Source organism: Paralichthys olivaceus, chromosome 21 (genome assembly GCF_024713975.1).
Source record: "Paralichthys olivaceus isolate ysfri-2021 chromosome 21, ASM2471397v2, whole genome shotgun sequence".
In the NCBI taxonomy this organism is placed as follows: domain Eukaryota; kingdom Metazoa; phylum Chordata; class Actinopteri; order Pleuronectiformes; family Paralichthyidae; genus Paralichthys; species Paralichthys olivaceus.
Window position 1 is genome coordinate 2,087,492 of NC_091113.1, and position 13,491 is coordinate 2,100,982.

At 47.5% G+C, this 13,491-nt stretch overlaps 1 protein-coding gene across 2 annotated transcripts in view; it reads left to right on the forward strand.

Moving 5' to 3' along the window:
- Nucleotides 1-13,491, forward strand: part of myo1d (myosin 1D) — a 61,871-nt gene that overhangs the window by 30,474 nt on the left and 17,906 nt on the right. Inside the window, exons 16-21 of one of the 2 annotated variants that reach the window (XM_069517305.1) lie at nt 22-229; nt 6,273-6,496; nt 7,160-7,298; nt 7,852-7,956; nt 8,109-8,222; nt 13,166-13,320. In XM_069517305.1, coding sequence (XP_069373406.1) covers nt 22-229; nt 6,273-6,496; nt 7,160-7,298; nt 7,852-7,956; nt 8,109-8,222; nt 13,166-13,320 — 945 coding nt within the window. The remainder of the gene's footprint in view (nt 1-21; nt 230-6,272; nt 6,497-7,159; nt 7,299-7,851; nt 7,957-8,108; nt 8,223-13,165; nt 13,321-13,491) is intronic. The other variant, XM_069517306.1, reaches the window with a different exon arrangement.

Below are 13,491 nucleotides of genomic sequence, written 5' to 3' on the forward strand. Positions count from 1 at the left end.
AGCGCTTTGTCCGTCCTCCAGATACAAGATGATCTCAGAGTTCACGTGGCCGAACCACGACTTGCCATCGGACAAAGACGCCGTGAAGAGGCTCCTGCAGGGGTGCGGGTTTGACCACGACGTGGCCTACGGCAAAACCAAGGTCTTCATCCGCACGCCGCGCACCCTCTTCAGCCTGGAGGAGCAGAGAGCCGACATGGTCCAAAGAATCGTCCTCTTCCTCCAGAAGGTGAGCGGGACTCACTCAGAGTGTCTCCAGAACCCAGATACAGACACGACGACTTGAAACTGTAAAGGGGTTCGTTAGTTTATCACTTTGTCCTTCAGCTGTTTTAAATTCTATGGGTATTGATCACTGTGCATCTCCACATTCAGTGTTTGCTAACCCCGTCACGCGTCACTGGCCGCACGACACCTTCAGGTCCCGGGGTCTTGGTGACTTTAATAGACGGAGCGACTGTAAACGCGGAGCGCTGCTCTCGCTCGCTCTCAAATTAAGGACACGCTAAGAAAATCGCCTGGATGCTTCAAAATGTCAGGTCTGAGTCTGTCAGCTCTGTGTCGGCGTGTAACAAAGACTCTGCATCCATCATCGGGGCGCTTTAAGGACTAGATCCTGCAGCGTGGACACATTTCCCCCCAAACTGTGATCACATTAGACCCATGTGGGCAGATTCCTCCACACCATGTTGCGTTCGTGCCTCTCAGGGAGTTTCTCCGAGCTCTCGCACATGAAAGGGTTTTCCTGCCAAATTGACTTCTGTGGCTGATTGATTGCTCGACCTCTGTATTGATCCGCGTGACCCTTTGCGAGCTCGTCCCACAGACGCACCAGGCGGGCGTTCCTTCCACCGCTCCCTCAGGAGAACCCTATCTTGTATCTCCCACGATAAGCGGACTTCAATAAGGAAGCCAAAGCCCAGAGGAGGAGCAGCTCCTCCACCAAAACAAACATTACAGCCTGGCGGGCGGAGGTGCAGCAGCAGGCGTTATTTTTTTAATAATCTTGCCCTCTGTCAATGTTAAGGCCAGGCATGCATGTGTGTGTATGTGCATCACACACACACATGCAGGCTCGCTCATTCTACATGCACTCACCAACACACAAAATCAAATAGTGGTGTGACAGCAGAATTGACTCCGGTATCTATCGTGCTGTTGCTCAATCAAACGCCCCGGACCGAGTCTGATCTGCTGTGCGAAGCAATCCCCTTATCAGCACCTGGCACACCACATCGCCTTATGCCAGCCGGGACCACGGTGCCAGGGCCGTCGCCGGCTCAGACGCACTTCTCGTCCTTCTGTTTTCCTCATGGATCCATAATGACGCTGCTCAATTTGCCCCATAAAACAACTGAAAAAACACAATCTGCAAATCGGCACCCTTCCACCGCCGAACCAGACCCATTTGAACTATTGTGTTTTTTCTGGAGCCGTGCTTTTCTTTTACCTCTTTAAATCACCATAACCGCTCTTTCACTGAGGAGGGGGGGGGGAAGACGCTGGAGGGAAGGGATGGGGGCTGGAGGCGGGGCTCCTTCACAGCTCCATTTAGTCCTGCTCTTCCCTCCGTCCTGTGCTCACTTCCTCCACAGAGGAGGTTATATTTTGTTTTTGTTTATTAGCAGGATTACGCCAAAACGACTCAAGCGATTGATGTCATGTCCGACCCCATGCGGAGGGGTCGGACATGACACGAGGAAGAACCCAACATTTGGTTGATTTCTCAGAGAATCATTTGTAATTTGTTAGACAAAGGAGTCAGCGGTTTTGTCCTGGTTCTGGTTCAACAAGGCTAATTCCAGGTCACGGGATCACGAATAAGCGAAAGGCTACGTCGTGACGTAGTTTCCTCGTCTCTCACTTCATCCCCCTGTTTAGCTACATCCACTACAGCGCTACGTTTATTAGTGCGTTACCGCTCTACATCTTCCTGTTGTGCTACAAACAACAACAACCCAGGAATCTCTTGGCAGGACGGAGCAGCTCAGTCATCACCCCTGTGAGAAGAAATGGCATCTTAAAGAACGGGCCTGCAGAACTTATACATTATACATAAGCCCCCCCCCCACCTCCCACCCCTCTGTGTTAAAATGAATATTTCATAAATTCAAGCTCTGCCATCCACGAGTCGCAACAATGACGGGAAGAGACCCCCCCCCCCCCCCCTCCTCCTTCTCCCCTTGTGTATTCTGAGCCGCTGCTTTAATTGCTTTCCAAAGCTTTACATGGTCTCTGTGTAGCAGTGGGTTTATAGAGACGTGACGAGTGTAAGAGAGCTTTTACAGTTGGGGGTGGGGGTGGGGGTGTCGAGGCAGGAGCGAAAATGAAAATGTCTATAAAGAATAAAGAGCTGAGGGGCAACTTGTGTCTCCAGGCAATGAATGGTTCTGTCATATCTTAAATCTTGTTTTTTGGGGGGAAACCGACAGACGACGTGAATATAGGGAGCGGATCTGCTAATAGCTCTGCTCAACTGTCCACGGCGGATCCGTCTCCTGCCAGACCTCAGCAGAAAGTCCACCTCTAATCTCCTGATCCCCTCGGAATCTGCAGAGTCGTTTGGTTTTCGTCACCTCGACAGAAACCTGCACCGGGATCAGATCGTTGTAGCAGATCAAGAGAGGAGGATTTGTCTGAGCAGGTTGTGATGTGGGAGCTGTTTTTTTTTTTTTCCTTTCTATCTCTGAATAATATCTCTTGTTTTATATCACGTTACATTTGGTTGTGTGACATAACTGCTCAGTTTATGGTGCAGGGTAAGAGTGTCCTCCTGCTGAAGTGGTTTTCTCTCTCCACTCGCTCATCGTAGAAACAGTAAGATCTCTTTACAATGTAAAGAACCTTGAGATGATAATAAAATAATGGGAAATAAATCTGAATTGAATGAAACTTCATATGAGCAAAAAAAAAAAAAAAAACTAAGGCTAAGTTGCAAGGCTGTATATAATCGACTGTCCGAGGTTTCTCTCCCTGCTGCAGCCTAGAAATAACTTACAGGGGCACGATGAAAACTCTACAGGACTGTAACCATGGTTACTTGCATTTGTCTCACGGCCGTAGAGATTCCTCCGGAAACGTTTTTTTATGATAGAATATAATTATTATTTTTCTTGCTGCTGGCCAAGGGGGGTTTAGGATGTTCGAGTTCAATGATTATGATTTATAGATATCTAACATACGTTTAAAAATTAAAGCTGCTCTGTTGGGGTTTTGACCACTAGGGGCACTATGGAGCAGTAGCCTCTAAAGCTTTTAGTTCTTTAGGATTTTTTGGGATTTTTAATTCAATAATAGTTGACACACTCATTAAAGTACACAGTGCAGATATTTAAAGAACATACAAGTACATGCACTGGAAACAACACTAGTGGGGTTTTTTTCATGAGATTATTGTTTTAATGACTCACTTTGTGCGTCCGTCCAACATGTTGGACTAATGTGTGTTATTTTAACCTGCATCGACGATATTCCTCCGATCTATTCGTCCCGGTCTCATCTAATTGATGGATGTTCTGTCCGGAGCCGTTCGATCGAATCTTCAATACTTTGAAGGAGGCTGTGTTGATAAAGATCCGTTTGCTTCACGTCATTAAAGAACATTAATCCACAGCTAAGAGTCGTGATTGGAGGAATGAGGAAGCAGCATCGGTACAGTGACGCTGGTGTCACCGGTCGCTGAGCGCGTGCCGCTCGCCCGTGCCGCTCGCCCGTGCACTTTATTGATTTATGATAATGTTTGCTGGCCTGAGCTTCGGTCCGGTGTCTCCCTGTGACGGCCTGTGGTCAGAGCACGTTGCAGCTTCACGAGATTGTGTCACACACACTCTGATTCCACCCCCACCCCCACCCCCTCCGCCCACCGCGTATATCGAGCATGTCACTGGAAAAACCAGCTCGATGTCCCCAGAGGACGTGGAAACTCAGGCGTTCAGCGGTGGATCGCGGTCAAGTGTGTCGACGGTGCACACGGGCCCATCAGTCACCTCGTGTCAGATTTTGGTCGTTTCTCCTGCAGGTGACGGAAACGTGTGTTTGTGTGTTTTTGGATTAAAACGTTGAGATTCAGCTGATAGTGTTTTATTAGAGCTACAGCCCCGACACTGTTGGATTTAAGACATCCAGCAGCAGGTAATGGATCCTGTCCGCTCAACATCTCAACCTGCTCGCACCAGTTGCCCTGGCACGTGTGATTTGTGAATGCACTTACCCAGTGTGCATTCAACCCAGCCAACTCCCCCCAGAACAAAAACCCCAGCAATCTGTCCCGCTTTGTTGCGACGACAAAGATCCCCAATCTGGCTTTGATGATCTCGTAAATCCCGGGCCCCGGAGCGAGGTGAGGGCGGCCTCCATGATGGCAGAGTCTCTAAAAGGATGATCAGATGGCTTTATTGGCCAGAAGAGAGGCGGCAGACCGTCAGGGGCCTTGTTATTGCCCTGATTTATCCGCCATTCCCCAGAGAGTCATCTTCATCAGCTCGCCATCGCCATCGTGGCCATTCTGCTCCGCTGTTTGAGAGGCAGAAAATGCGTTTATGGCGTGTCTGGGCCCGTGTGGGCGGCTGGATTCCTCGAGCTCCAGCCACTTTCCACCTGTCACACACCTTAATGAGGCTCCACAGACAGTGGACACGCTTCATTTCTGCTTCATCTGTTTCACTCGTCTTTCTTTTCTTCTGTTTGCTGCTCACCTCCCACCTCAGGCTTTCACGACATAACTGGTGATTTGCAGCTTTAAATAAACACAGTTGTTGATCTGGCATAGGCGTGTGCACCGTGTGGACATCAGGCATGCAGTTCACTGAAAATCAGCTTGACCACTTATTGCTGTGTGTTTGACAGGTAAGATCTTTGTGAAAGAAATTCCACAACAAGATCAGCACCGAGTTATTTAGAATTACTACAGATAATTTGAAAGCCTGATCTGCAAAGTCCAAAATTTTATGGCTTCTCCCTAAACTCGCCCCACATCCTTCCACCAAGTTTCGTGGTAATCCGTAATCCTTCAAGTAGTTTTTGCTCACAAACAAACAAACACAGATGAAAACATAACCTCAGTGGAGGTAACACCGTGATTTAACCTTGTGCGTCCGTAACCCAGTGGAGCTCGACTTATCCTCATCTCTGCCAATTATTACTCACAGTCCCTTCAGGTGAGATCCACCGCCTCCTCAGTTTTAATATGCAAATGCAGGAAATCCGTCTCTCTGCCGCCGGCCTCCCCCACACTTAAATATTCATGATTTCTGTGCATTAGAGTCACATGGAATCCAGGAGCCGTCCTTCGCTGCAGCGTCTTTGCTGAATGCTCTCTACCGCTGATTATTTAGCATTATTTAGGTGTTGTGCAGTCAAACATATGTGTAAGTAATGGAGAGGGTGTGTGTGTGTGTGTGTGTGAGGGAGTGTACAGTAAAAGGGGAACATATGGTGGTGATTTTATTGAGGGTGGATCAGGAGTTATAGTTCCCTGGGGTCCCACTTACATCAATTATTCATGTTTGTGAGGGTCTGATAGCCATTCAACCTGTGTTTGGTTACAGGCTGGGGTCCTTGTTTTAGTCCCTTTTTTTTTTTCTTTTTTTTTACTGATGAATAACAAATAAATATCTAATGAATTCTAATGAAGAGCAATGAGAAAACGATTTATTTTTATAAACCTGAAACACAGAATTATAAATTAGCCACAGCAGCAGTATTGTGCTTTATTTATAGCTACAGTCATCTTCATGATTTAGATCTTAATGCGGGGGGGGTGGAACCTCTTCATGGTCGGGGCTTTTTACCACCGGTGCATAAAGACTAAAATAGCCCGGGGAGCGATGGCTGTTCTACTAAATAAATCAGATCTAGATACAGTCGTTCTAAATGTCCCATAATCCCCTCTGCATTAGTCCAGCTCCTCCTTTGCTTAAAGGACCACTCCATAGATTCAACACATGTTTATGTAAAGAGGTCGTCTCCATGAGTCTTCTAGAGATATGAGGTTTTATTGTGAAATATTCACAGGATGGGAAGATGCACGGCTTCATACTGTGTAGTACCGGTATTTATTTGAGTACATGTCGGACTACTTTTATAGGAGATATATGAATAGTTTGTATTGAATGTGAATAGATAAAGTTGCATATCGGTCTGTGTGTGTTTATCTCTTACATCGATCCTGTTGTAACAAAAATTGCCAAATTCTTCAATTATGAAAACAAAGGTTGCAAACAAACCCTGTTTATCTCAATCACAGTATATGTTTTTCATTATGTCGTCTCCAGGTGTGGAGGGGCACCATAGCCAGGATGCGTTACCGGCGGATGCGAGCGGCCCTCGTCATCCTTCAGGCTTACCGCCGCTACAAGGTCAAGTCCTACATCCGCGAGGTCAACCGTCGCTTCAAAAACGTCCGGTCCATGAAGGACTACGGCAGACACGTCAAGTGGCCGACGCCGCCAAAAGTCCTGCGCAAGTTCGAGGAGGCGCTGAGGAGCATCTACAACAGGTAACAGACCACAGAGCAGCTCTTCATCGTTGAATCTTCACGTGCAGATTCAAGCTGCTGAGTGGGTCTAAGTTTAGAACTGGTTTTGTGTCACGTTTATCTGAAGTAGTTCAAATATAAAGTGAAATTACGTTTTAAACGTTTAACAATTTGTCTCCAATTAAAATGATTAAAAAGAGGATGGGGCTTTGAAGGCTTTGAAGAAAATCGTTTTCTTCACTCGGATCAGAGCGTCACCGCAGGAGACAACACACGGTTGTTTTACGTCCAGATGAGTCCATCGAAGCAGCTCGCACACATTTCCTTCTGCCTCGGGCTCACACTGAGAATTGATTTTACTTCCTCCATCAAAGACTCATCACCACTTTTTCATCCCGACGTCCGTTGGTTTTTTCTATTGTAGCCGGCCTCAGTTGGAATCTAGCCTTCCCAGAAAATGATGTTGGCTGTCGGGAACTGTGAGTGAAAAGCCAATAAGTGCTCTACAGCTGGGGCCTGCTGGAGTCCTGCCCCCCCCCCCCCCCCACACACACACACACACACACACACACACACACACAGCCCAACCATCATGGCATCGTGCTGGATTCTCTGTGGACAAACTTGTTTGTTTTCTCATTCTCAGTTTTCTCGGCTTGTGTGTTTGGATGTGTTTACCTGCAGGTGGTGGGCATGGACACTGATCAAAGGCCTTTCTCCAGAGGAGGCCCTGCAGGTGAGGGCCAAGGTCGCCTGTCTGGAGGCCCTGAAGGGCCAAAGGAGCGACTTGGGCCTGCAAAGAGCCTGGGAAGGAAACTATCTGGTGAGCAGGGGGGGAGGAGGTGTGGGTGGAGTGCAGTTATATACGTCTGGCTTGTATGCAGCCTGGTTTATTTGTGTTCCTGCTGTAAACTGTCTATCAGCTGGTGGCACTGTCTCTAAGATCCATATTAACGCCGGGATTTGAACCTCGACATCTTTTTAGTTTCTTGGCCAAAAAGCTAATTTTCGATGGATTTGTTTTGTGTAAATTAAAACAAAAAGCTGCCAACAGATGTGTCCTGGATCCTTCTCGGGCCGATATCTCCCAGGATTCACTGGGGCGTAGGTGACAAAACTAACGTCGTGTTCACGGCTGAGCTACGATAAGAGCAACTGTAGGGAGGGTGATGTAAACAGGAAGAAGAAGAACCAGACGGCCGACAGAAGCTTTTTTACAATTTCAGTAATTGGATAAAAAAGGCTTTGATATTTCAGCGTGTGTATAAGATGGAAGCTCCTTCTCACCGTCCTCCTCTGAACTTGATGAGTGTCGGTTGGTTCCGTCCGTGTTTCTGACAGGTTCTCACTGTGTGTCTCTTTTGTGTTCGAAACAGAAGCGAGACAGCCCCGACACATCGTCGTCGTTCACGCTCGTCTCCAGCGAGCTGCAGCGCAAAGACAAATTCATGAGGGTTCTGTTCTCCTGCAATGTTCGCAAGGTAGAGGACTCATCCACTGTTACCCACACGTATCTGTCTGCACAGGAAAGAGCTGACATGCTCCTGGTTTCCGCCCCCCAACCAAGTTGTTTGTGAGCTCTTCCTGTTTCCTGTGCGGGGGGGGGACTAATGAGGTGCTTTGTGTTTCCCAGATCAACCGTTTCCACAAGGCGGAGGACAGGACTGTGCTCATCACTGACCGCCACCTGTACAAGATGGATCCCCTGAAGCAGTACAAGCCCATGAAGAGCATCCCCCTCTACAACGTATGACACTTCCTCTTTTTAACAGCCGTCTTTATCACAGACACACGGTGACTTATTACACACGGGTCGAACAGATTTACAGTATTGAACCTGTATTTATTCAGGAAGGTCCCACTGAGATACAGTCTCTCTTCTGCCTGGAAGTCCTGGTCATGGTGGGCAGCAAATTAATTTAAAAATGGATCATATATAAATACAAGCAGGGTCAGAAAACAAAAAACAGACACATACGATTACAGACAATAATTCAAAACGCACATGTTGAAATATGCAGAATGTTTATCGACTAAATAGAATCAGAGATCTTCGTGATGCAGATCCATAAAACCCTGTTTCACGTGCTATAAACCAGAGTGTGTGTCACATGGGAGAATGACTTATGCCGAGTTGTTGATGTGTATTGAATTACAGGTTACACACTTGAGCAGCCTGAAAATGAAAATCCATAGATCAAATTACTGCTCGGCGATGAGAGCTCAGGAGACTTCCGTCTTTGCTGCTGATTCATCCAACGAGCAGCCAGAGTTTCATATTTTTGTATAAATTAGAAAGATGAAAATCTGGCGAGTCAAGAAAATTTGCTTGTGATCGTTTTTTTTTTTTCCTCACGTCTGTATTTCGTGATGTGAGAGTTAAAACATAAACATCAGACCTGAGTGGCGGCTGTGGCTCTGGTGACTCTTGTTTTCTGTGTTTCACCACCAGCCCTGTTTTCATGTGGCAACATGTCAATATGCAAAAATCCTGTTGAGCTCCGTAATTGGCTGCTTTTATTTCATATTCACGCTGTGATAGGTCTTTTAAGGCCGCTTCACATGAGGCTGTTTCCATGGCAAATGTGTCCTGTGTTCACTTCACGCCACCTTGTCTGTGTCACAAACACCGTCAACATCTGTTTGATTCAACGTTCAGGTTCATGTTTTGATTATTTGCTCTGTCTTCTGGTCCATGTGGCCGCTGTGAGGTTGTCAGATTTCAGAAATACTTACACATTTCAACCTACACAACACTTTCTATTTATCAAACAGCCCTTTAAAGAGGAGTTAACCAGACAATTCACCCTGAAGGTGCAAAACTGAAACTACAAAGAGCAAATGAAAACTATGCAGGCGAAGTTGAGAAAACAAGCGAGAGAAGAAAGCAGCGTTTAAAAGACTCGTCAACAGAAAATATTTCAGATTTTTCATTTTGCTCTGCTGCGACGCAAACATTGCCTCTGCACCTTATTGCTCCACTGACCTTGGAGGTGAGGCAGAGATTAGACGGGAGGTGAGGGCGTCGTGCATCAATCTCTCGGGCAGATACGCCCCCGTCATCTGGGGAAGTGAGTGAGATATGAGGCCGGCGTGCGGTGACGGTTGTGACAAGACGTCCCAGTGTTCAATCTGACAGAGTGACAGGAGGGAGTTAGAGAGTCCGCAGACGGACACCAGGAGCCCGCGCGGAGGCATCTGGAAGTGAGACGGGGAGGCGGCGGTTTAGACAGATGGCGGCAGAGAGTGAGAGCGAGCAGCGGGAGTCAGGGAGATTTTTAGTTACTGGTCTTTGAGTCACACACACACTCATGAGTTGATGAGCTCAGTCATATGTGGAGCTGGAGGAGGATGAGGCTCAGCTTGTTGGTCTGCAGCTTTCACACAGCCACACCACAGGAGGAGCTCGGTACACATTATGTGTGTTCCAGGTCAGGGGCAGGACGCCGTCTACGCAGCCCACCAAGGATGCAACCATGGTGGGCTGCGTAGACCGGGAACCAAAATGGAGGCGGCACCCCGGTGCGTCTTGATTCACTTTAAAGGACCCATTCGGTTTTGGTGCAGAAACAGGAATTAGAAGAAACTAGTTTTTTAAAATATTTTTGTGAATTTCCAGTTTTGGGAAATCAAACTGAGACAGTCGAGGTGGTTCAGGCCTCTGATCAGGATTTTTCTCGGCCCGAACCAAAATGGAGACGACAATATGTTACGTCTTGATTGAATTGAAGTCGACAAAAGCTGCCTCGCTCGTTGATATTGTGAAGAGAAGTCCGTCTCTTTATCAGCAGTAAACCGTGTGACTGATCGTCACTGCTGCTCTGTCACGTTCATAGTATCACTGTTAATTCAGTAAATGTAAAGGTGGAGGACGACCTGGAGACTGATGGAGGCTGAGAGCAGCGTGACGCCGAGCTATCGATCGGAGAAGGTCAAACAGAGGGGAGGGCAGTTAGCTCATTGTTGATTAGCACCGAGGGGCTAACACCACCCCCGGCCGTCCCGTACTTACGGCTGCTCCTGCAGGGCCCCGCTGATAGATGGCCGCTGCTTTAGTGAGGAGCCAGCAACCGTCTGCCAAAGGATTTATACGCCAATTAATGCCTGCGCTGCAGAAGCGATATCATTGCTCCGTATTTCTCGTTAAATAAAACAAATACTGTTGAGGAAACGGTGAAATATCGATTGTGCTCCACTGACTCATCTCGCTGCTTCTCGCCATCTTTTCTCTCACCTTCATCTTTTCATTCTATTTCTGTCCTGCACCCATCCCCACCTCATCCCTCTCTCCCTATCTCAGTGTTGTCTCTCCCCTCTCGCCTTCTTCCTCCCTCCCCCCCCCCCTCGCCGCTGCCGCTTCTCTCCTCCCATTGTTGTCATGCCAACTTCCCAGGAGACAGTGTTGTCATGGATACCGAGCGGCAGGGCAGATCAGCTGATGTCTGGTGTCGTCCGGGCATGTGCACAGATCGGTCTCTTTTCTTCCCGCCGAGGATTATTTGTGATCCCTTCGGCTCTCGCTCTCCTCACACACTTTCTCGCTGCCGTGGTCTCTGAGTTTATTATCAAAGGACAAATTCACACGTAGAAGACGAAGCAACGGACCAAAAAAAAAGCTGCTTTCTGAAATGTTTGCAAATCTAGTAATACACAGGATCAGGATGAAAATGTGTTGAAGCATAAACTGTAAGTGTGTAAATGATTCGTACATTTTAGGGGGCGTATTATCTGTTGTCTCCTCATCACACGAGTGGCTGCATAGCATTCACTCATTTGATCACAGACTCCAGCGTGACCTCTCACCACAGGAGTGTAGGGGTGTGTTATATAACCAATAAGTCGCTCCCATGGGACCGAACCGGGAGAACCTGCTGTTTAAATGATGTCCTCTGGACAACTGCAGCCCTGTGACTGCAGGTTGACATTGTGCAGGAGTTTCCTCTGTGTATTCCTGTGACTGCAGCACATTCACAGTCTGGGAACATGACTTTTTATTTTATTTTATTTTTTAAATAAATGCAAACAAGACATCAGAAAAACATGGTGCGATCGTCCCCGTTCACGCTGTAACAACTGTCTCTTGTAAAAGCTTCAAGATCACACTGGAGGCGAGTGGTGTGAAAAACACACGAGAGAAGCAAAACTTTATTTTCTCCTAAATATTCCAGATGTTTATTCTGTTTACGCAGAAACTACTACATTTCTTGTTTGGTCTGACCAACAGTCCAGAACCTGTGTCCACAGTTTACTGTCATATAAGACAAATAAAAGTAGGAAATCTTCTCTATTAGGAAGCTGGAGGAATAATTCTTATTGGTCATCGAAATAATTGAGATTAATCACTAATAGAAAAACGTCACAGAACTGATTGCACACAGATTGCGATCGTGATTAAAAGATGCCTCGTATCGCCGAGTGTGGCGAGAGGCCAAGTTGCCGTAATGAACTGTACCGTTGTCTTCAAGTCTTTAACACGTGTGTGTGTGTGTGTCTGTGTCAGACAGACGAGCAGCTGAGCAGTCTGGGTAGATAAATGCCTCTAATGAAGTTCATTCTCAAGTTAAAACTGATCGGGCGGACGGAGGGAAAAAAAATGACACAAGGCAACAAATCAGAAAGTATCATTACCCGACTCATTAGAACACAGACTCTGGTTCCAATCAGTTAAGCCTTTAATAAAAATGTAAATGTAACCGCTTCCATGCAATTAACTGCGGCTGGATGGCTCGACGGAGAGGCCTCGCTCGAGGCTTTAATTCATGGTGATTACGTGAAGTGTTTGTTTGTGAAGTCACAGGCGTCGTGTTGGAGCTACATGAGCGAGCTGGATGTGAAGCTGCTGGTTTCGGCTCGTCTCCTCCTCCTCCTCCTCCTCCTCCTGCTCCTCCTCCGCTGGTGGAGAGTTAGCCTCAGTATCACAGTGTGCTGAGTGGATATTAATGCACCAGACTCACTGATGCCCTTTGGCTGCTCAACAAGCAGCGGCCGAGTTCAGCAGGAAAAGACAGATGGAGATGGAGAGAGGAAACGGATCAAAGAGAAAGAAAAGGAGAGTTAACGAGCCTGCGTTTCCTTCACCTGCGAAGATATTGGTTTCTTCCTGTTGAGTCTGCATTGACGACTGAGATTCCTCTCTCAGCCGCGTGGGTTTACGTTGGTGTGTGGGTTTGAAGCACTCTGATCCCAAAAGTTCGATTGGTCCTTTGGGAAACTGATCAATAAATCTTACTCCAAATCCCGAGTGGGAGAAATCCAATGCACCGGTAGACATCTGATACTGGCTGCTGTTTATTTGTTACCTTAGCTCACGATCCCACGTGTCCGTCGGTTGAGGATCCATCTCCATTAGGCTCAATTTAACTGTAATTGTATTTTGTTAGCATGAATAACACGAGCAATGCTGCTGCTGTTAAAACAGAGATCTGCTGATGGTGGAGAATTCCTCTTGGTTTCGAGATGTGAGACGTGTGAATTCACGTCCTCCTGTCTGCACCAGCTCGTCCTCCCTGCTGTGCGTGTCCCAAATCCAGATGGTTCCGTCATGAGTTTCTCAACACACTCTTCTGCCCTTTGCACGTGTTTGTGTTTCTGCGTTGGCTCTTCATACATGTTTAAATCGTATGTGCCCCCTCTCTCTCTCTCTCTCTCTCTCTCTCTCTCTCTCTCTCTCTCTCTCTCACTGGGTCCCAGGTGACCGGGATGAGCGTGTCCCCTGGGAAGGACCAGCTGGTTGTCTTCCACACTAAGGACAGCAGGGACCTGGTGGTGTGCCTGCAGGGGATGGTCCCTGCCAGCGAGAGCCGCATCGGGGAGCTGGTGGGCACCCTGCTCAGCCACTTCAAGAGGTGAGCGCTGGAGGGGAAGTGGCGGTAGAGGCCCGATGACCTTTTCGTCTTCCGTTGTCCTGACAGGCGTGTGGACAGCGGTAGTGTGTTAATTGAAATGACCTGTGGGTGACTCCTGTTAACAGTGCAGAGAGGAATTCATCAGTGTTTCCCACAGGTTGAGAGCTGACT